Here is a 7,507-nt window from a genome sequence, read left to right on the forward strand (position 1 = left end):
GGACGTCCGGTCTATAGCTGCCCGACCCCTCCTGATGAGGAGCGACAAGGTAGCGTGATTGGACAATTATGATTATGCGGACGTCCGATCTGTTCGCTGCCCGGTCCCTACTGGTACATTAGTCAATTATAAAATCATAGTCTATCATAGCGTAATCTAAAACAATCCTTTTAGGTTATGAGTTGTAGTTATAGTCTATTATCACTTACAGACTTTGATTATCCATATAAAATATCAACACAAATACATTTACAATTTTAATACAAATTTTAAATAAAGTTTAATGTAAAATATAAATTTAAATAAATTTAATTTTATTAAAAATATTTAATAAAAATATATTTTAATAAAAATATCATATATAAAAATGAAATTATATTTCAATTAGGAGAGGATGAGATTGTTCAATTTAAAAAAAATAAAATTAAATAGAATCAAAAAATAACAAATACAAATATCAATTTGAAAATAAAATAAATGGCATAAAACTAACTTAACTTGTAATAAAATAATTCTCTTAAAATAAAAGAATTTTAAGAGATTAAAAAATACGACGAACTTAACACATTTAAAGATATTAATATAATACTATAAAAAATAACCTAATCGTTATTTCAAAGATAATATTTAAAGATATTAATATAATACGAACAAAAATAACCGTTATTTCAAACATAAAACTCAAGTGAGACCAATAAAAAAAAGAACTGCTTATAATTTTCCAAGAAATACAATAACCAACAGAATATTTTAATTATTATTTTATTATTCTCACATCCTAAGGGTTATATATTTGTATCGTGGGTCAACTTACTTGGTTAAATTTATATCAAACTTCTATAACATAAATGTTACCAAATCAGTGAAATGAATCTTTACTGACACTATACCAAAATCAAATTATAAAAATACAAATATACGAAAAAAAAATTTCATATATACCAAATCAAATAAAGTCATGCACCTGTTTATATCAAACATGGAATAAAAAAAATAAAAGAAAAGAGTGATAAGGATGAAATTTGTATGTAAACGAAAGTGACCCTCCTTCACTACTTACATAGTATATACCAAAGGACAATTAGAGAATATTTTTTTACAATATTTTAACATTGTCTACGTATCATTTTATGATTGGTTTAAAATTATTTCACAGTTAATAATAATCATAAACACCAATATAAATCAATCACAAAATAACACCTAGACAGTATTAAAATGTTGTCAAAAAAATGTTTTCAAAGTATCATTATTCTATACCAAAAACAAATCACGATTCAGAGCTATCTCTTTTCTTTCCAATGGCCGGCCACTTCTTTTTTTTTTTTTTTTAACTTAGGGGTCCAATTCTTTCACCAGAAAGCAACCCTTCTCTTTCACCCTTTGGAACCCTTAACCTAAAATTAATCCCCAAAATTCACAACAAAAAACAAAACGTCTCTTTCATCATTTCCTTCACCAAACAAACTAATTCCCATTTTATTAAAGTAACGCCCCATACAAAGAAAAGAAAAACATGAGTCTTTCGACCCTAACACCTATGACCTCAATTAAAAAACATAGAGCGAAGGGAATAGTTTATCAACAAAGGGAATGATAATTAATAATCATTATTTATTAATTACACGCATTTATTTGTACTTTAATAAATTACTATTGTTATTATTATTTTTCATGGTGATGATGATGATGAAATAAGAAGCAACCACCAATGGGTGATGCCCGTGTTGTGTATATTGTACAGTTCACACAGCACAAAAGTAACACACGCATGAACGAACTGAAAAAGTGAAAAGCTCAAATAATAAAATGACAAAAACAAAAGCAAAGCATTAGCATAGTTTGTGTTTTTGCCATGGTTCCCCAAATTCAAGTGAAAAGCAGCACCAGGATCACCAATTCAACGACCTGCTGGATCAGCCACCAACACGGTTCGATCTGCATCTTCCTCTGCTAAGCCACGCTCCTCATCATAACCCAAAGAGAAAATTTTTAAAGTTATATATATAATTAGAGAGAAAAGAGAGAGAGAGAGGGGGGGAAAGATCTGAAAGCTTTGTTGTACACAGTTATAACACTGAAAAAAAATGCAAGGTAAAGTTCAACACCGTTCCTTCTTCTTCTTCTTCTTTACTTCCTTTTTGTTTTTCTGAACCCTAAATTTTCTCTCATTTGACTCTACTTTGACTCCAATTCGTTTGCTCTTTGCTGAGACTGACTCTGCTCACTCCACATTATTTTCTGTTCGTTTTTCTTTTATTATGTTTTTCTTTTGGGGTTTGTGTGGGTGTGGGTGGGTGGGGGTGTTTGAATTGTGTCTGTGGTCTCATTGCATGAGTTAATTATTCGAATAGAAACTTCTGTGGGCGTGTGGGAATTCTTAAATTTGAGAAATTGGCGATGCAATTCAACTCTGCGAAAGGGGAAGTTTAGGAATTTGGAGTTGGGGGGTTGCGATTGTGTTTCTCTCTGAGTTTTGTTGGATTTGGGTGATTCTGTTAGTTTGCGGCAGTTGTAGCAATGGTGACGTTGGGTTGTTCTTCTCAAAGGCTTAAACTTTATGAACATGGCTCATTTCTTCTTCAGTAACTCGATATGAATGGTCGCATCTAAAAAGGCCTGTAGACTTTGAGCTTACGCTGATGCATTAGGCTTTTGGGGAAGTCCAAGTTGCGGTCATTGGTGGTCTAACTTAAAACTTCAATTTTACTTCGTCTATGTATAGTAGGGTTTTAGTTGTAGTGATTTAGTAGATCAACACATTTGTTTTTTTTTCTTCTTTTTTTGGCCTCTAAGACATCCAGCTGATATATGGCTTGAATTTGCTAATGAATGGCTTTTTTTCCTTGACAAGGATGTAATAGTTACAGATTGTGAGATGTGTGCAAGCATGTGCCTGCCTTGATGTGCTTGTTTGAGATAGAACCGGCAGTGAAATGGATAAATGGAGTAATTTGTTTTTCTTGACACTGAAGAATTAGGTAAACAGGGTACAAAACTGGTTAATGCTGTGAATTTTGCTGTATTAAGCCTGTGAATCAATTTTCGTGTCTCAGTGCACAGGAACTGAGCTAGATAGAGCGATGTGAAAACTTTAATGGTGAGGAGGACCTTATATGTAGTGAGGATTTCTGTTTATTGTGGGAAATGAGGGCTATAAGTTTAGACCAAGCACTGATATTCTTGATTAAAAAATAGTTTCTTGTCACATGACCACTTAAAAAAGTCAATGTACATTTTTTTAATCTTGACCATTTATATGTGGTTACATGGTTATAGATTTAGATGCAACGCCTTCACTCATGCTTATCTTTTATTATAAGCGGTAGTTGGGATGGTAATTTTTTATTCTTAATTAATAATGGGGTGATAGAATGACATTTTTACTTTTTGAAAGAATGTTTCTAGATAAGTAGATCTTCAACAATTATCCCATTTCTCCTTGTCTTTATCTTTACGGAAGTGGCTTAAGCATTAGCAGAGATTTGGCTACACCGAATGTAAGAACACCATCTTTACCTGTGATTCTGAACTGTAAGCAAGGTTGAAGGAGAATTTGAGATCTCCCTTTTGACATTAATGTGAAAGAAAGCATATACTTTGGGACCAACAAATTGCAGCCTTGTATCTTGGACCCAGTAGTTAAGAGGACAACCTAAAATATGTTTGCACTGCTTATAGGTGCTTGAGTACGGGTGTCTAGCTGTAATGAAATGTGATTTTCTTAAGCTAGAAAAAATGATTGTTTTGGGAAGACTGGTCCTGATTTTATTATGTTCTGTTACTTGGGCTTGTAGACCATGTGAAGTGGTGAGAGCTTTTGAAAGTATAGACAGCAAAAATATGGTCCTCTGATGTGTACCCTGTGCAACATATGATGGATCAACCTTAGGTGGGGAAGAAACTGGAGATAACTGTTAGTAAAGCTAGGACCTTGATATTGGATGCATTAATTGGACTAAGAATAAAGGCTATGAAACTTCCTTATTATTGTGCGGTTTAGGTAATTGTATTTCGGCCAGAGTGGAACAGCATCACGGTTTAACCTCTTACTTAGGAAATTCATATTAGATAAACTGATATGTTAAAACTGACCGTACAATAAAAGGGGTATTATTTGTCAACCGACCTGTCAAAAACTAAGTAGCATTGTTTTAAACTACACCCCTACCGGAAAAAAAACTCTCAAAACTGTTTTCGTCAAGAGTGATTTTGAGCTATTAAAATGAAATCCTCCTGAAGGAATCTCTCAAGGAAGGATGGGTCATGCTTGATCACTTTGATCTCACCTCAATAAATAATACGGTGGTTGTGAGCTTCCACATCTAGTCATAAGTGAATATGCCATATTTTTCAGTTTTATATGTTGAATTTCGACTGTCAATCTGTCAGTCTATGCATTACTTTTTATCTCGGAATTTTTAAATCATGTGAGAATTATTGCTGACTTTTGAACTTCAACTAATGAATGCATGATTTTGCCATCCTTATGTAAAAGAGAACAATAGTTATTGTAATATTAATGAACTTAGATATTTGTTACAGGTAGATCCCCAGACCAGGAATCAGTAGGGTCTGGGACAAAGAGATCCAGTGTATCATCTGGGGGTAGGCCTCGGAATCAGCAGTTCTTCTATAAGTTTGTTGATAGTGACAGCTTGACTGCAAAACTTGTAGATTGGTTTGGATCTGTAACAGAAGACTGTGCATTGAAACAGCAGGCATTTGATGTTCCATTTGAGTTGGTTGAACTTCAAAAATTTGATTATGCATTGGAAGGGATTTCATTTCAGCAGCTGACACGCATGCCCAATGCTGTTCACGCTTCTACATCCGATGCTTTAGAAGCAACAGCTTATCTCGCCATTGAAGATTTTTTACATGCAGGTATAAAAGGCTTGTGGGAGGCATTTTGGAGTCAAGATGAGCCCATGCCTTTTTCTGTGGCTTGTCTGTATAATTCCAACATGAAGTTTTATCAGGCTGAACAGGCTATTGCCAATGGAAGGCTTGGAGGTCTTTGTGGTACTGGTATATTGCTCAATAATTCTCGACATCCTCATGGAAAATGGGATCATGTCCTTGAATTGGCACTTCTAAGGCCTGATATTGGAGGCCATGCTGTTGGCAGTGATCGTCAGCCTTCTCCATCAGTTCTTGGAGAAGCTCTATTTTATGCTCTTCGAATGCTATTGGCAAGGAGTTTAAGTAGACTGAGCTTCTTTCCAGATCCATGCACAGTGTTTGTTCTTCTAGTTGATTCTCAATATGGGGGAGTTGTTAAGGTTGAAGGAGATGTAAATAAGCTCAAATTTGACCTGAATAATGTTTATGAATGTGCTGCTGAATGGGTAAAAAATCATTCTAGAATTTCTGTTTCCCCAATTGATAGGATCTGGAACAAACTTGGAAATGCAAATTGGGGAGATATTGGTGCGCTACAGGTACTATTTGCAACCTTCCACTGTATAATGCAATTTGCCGGAATGCCCAAGCACTCTGTTGAGGATTTAGCTGCTGATCATAGTTCACGTCTCCAAACAAGAAGAGTTGAGAGGCAGTTAGGAGATAGCAGCGTAAATGGAAATGGTGTATATCGATACCAACAACGTAGTGTTTCCCCTGAAATTGTTGAAGTTGAGGATGATTTAGTTAAAGTTGATTCCAAGGAGTCTATGATATCAGAAGGAACCATATTATGGCTGGAGGATTCAGATTGGCAAAAGGGTTATCAGATTAAGGAGGTAATCAACACTGGTGAATTGACATACTTCATTGCATCCCATGTTGAAGACCAAGGAAAAAATCTGTTCCTATATGTGGGCTCTCATCCGTCCCAGCTGGAACCAGCATGGGAAGATATGAATCTATGGTATCAAGTTCAGAGGCAGACCAAAGTATTGACAATAATGAAGCAGAAAGGTCTTTCAAGCAAATATCTGCCTCAATTGAGTGCCTCTGGTAGGATCATACACCCAGGTCATTGTCGCCGACCCAGTTCTGGTGGAAATTGTGACCACCCGTGGTGTGGGACCCCTGTTCTTGTAACCAGTCCAGTTGGTGAGACAGTAGCTGAAATGGTACGCAATGGTCAATTTGGTTCAGAGGAAGCTATCAGATGTTGCCACGATTGCTTATCAGCGCTTTCAGCTGTTGCTTCTGCTGGAATTCGGCATGGAGACATCAGGCCGGAGAATGTGATATGTGTAAAGTCTGGCGTGAGGCACCCTTATTTTGTTCTTATTGGATGGGGTCATGCCATTCTTGAAGATAGAGATCGTCCGGCTATGAACCTTCATTTCTCATCTACTTATGCACTTCAAGAAGGAAAGCTATGCTCTGCTTCAGATGCTGAAAGCCTAGTTTATATGCTTTATTATTCATGTGGTGGAGTTTTCCCAGATCTAGATTCCGTAGAGGGAGCTCTACTATGGAGGGAGACATCTTGGTCAAGGAGATTAATTCAGCAGAAGCTGGGTGATATTTCCACAGTGCTGAAAGCTTTTGCTGATTATGTTGATAGTCTATGTGGGACACCTTATCCTATGGATTATGAAATATGGCTGAGAAGGTTGAGGCGAAATATTCATGAAGATGATCATGGAAAGGAAATTGATGCAACAGGCTAGGCTTTCAAACTGGGTCCAATGTCCGAAATGGAAACCCTTCGTCTTAACGTGTTTCTCATTGCAATGCTTGGACTTTTGGGTGGTAAATAAAACATGGAAGTCATTGGTTTGATCTCTGGTGCTCATGCATTTATATACCAAGAACGATTTATTTGAGGAATGGTTAGTGCATTCCATGAAATGAGCATGTCATGATTGCTCATGTCGGTCTGCTGTATCCTCCATAAATCTTGAGACTTGATTGGTGCCATCTTTGGGTTTACGAAGAATAATCATTCCTTCATTTTGAGGTGCCAAAACATGACTTTAACAGCTTTCTTTCCATTTCATTTTTCTGGTGATGAGTTTCTAATCAAAGTAATCAATCTGTATTGATAACATCATTCGTTTGTAAAGATAAAAAGGTCTTTTTAGAATGCTTGGTGTTTGTGCAGTTGCTTGGCTCCTGGCTATTCTGAACGGTACAAACTGCACATGACATGTAAACCTATTCTGTAAATGTGTTGTTTTTCTTGTGTTCATTGGGTTTCTTTTTCACTTTTGATTTTCTGTCTCTAATTTGTTTCCATTTCCCATATATGTGCTTTAAGCCTTCAACTTCATGAGGAAAAGGGATGTTGTAGTTGTTTTTATCACCATCTAAACTGTCCATTTGTTGTGGGATAGACTGAGAACATCATCGTAGAACCTTGGAGAAAGAAACAACTATTTATATATCAGATGCGCTACCTTACATCCATCTTCATTCGGTGTTCGTATGAAATTCCTTTACGGCAGCTAAAGTTTCATGCCTCAGGGTCTGGTAGGTGAAATTCAGTGTTGTTTACATTGTGATAAGTTAACTGACACCTTATTAATAACATACAAACTAACACCTT

The 7,507-nt window shown here is 35.9% G+C and overlaps 1 protein-coding gene across 1 annotated transcript; it reads left to right on the forward strand.

The window, feature by feature from the left end:
* The first annotated feature begins 1,745 nt into the window (after nt 1-1,745).
* On the forward strand, nt 1,746-7,150 carry LOC148197895 (uncharacterized). The gene is made up of 2 exons (XM_088114903.1): nt 1,746-2,094; nt 4,546-7,150. The coding sequence occupies exons 1-2, from the start codon at nt 2,088-2,090 to the stop codon at nt 6,627-6,629; spliced, it is 2,091 nt and encodes a 696-aa protein (XP_087971029.1). The 5' UTR covers nt 1,746-2,087; the 3' UTR covers nt 6,630-7,150.
* The last annotated feature ends 357 nt before the right edge of the window (nt 7,151-7,507 follow it).

The sequence above is a fragment of the Vigna umbellata genome, chromosome 5 (genome assembly GCF_029865625.1).
Source record: "Vigna umbellata cultivar VRB3 chromosome 5, Vumbellata_1.0, whole genome shotgun sequence".
Lineage (NCBI taxonomy): Eukaryota > Viridiplantae > Streptophyta > Magnoliopsida > Fabales > Fabaceae > Vigna > Vigna umbellata.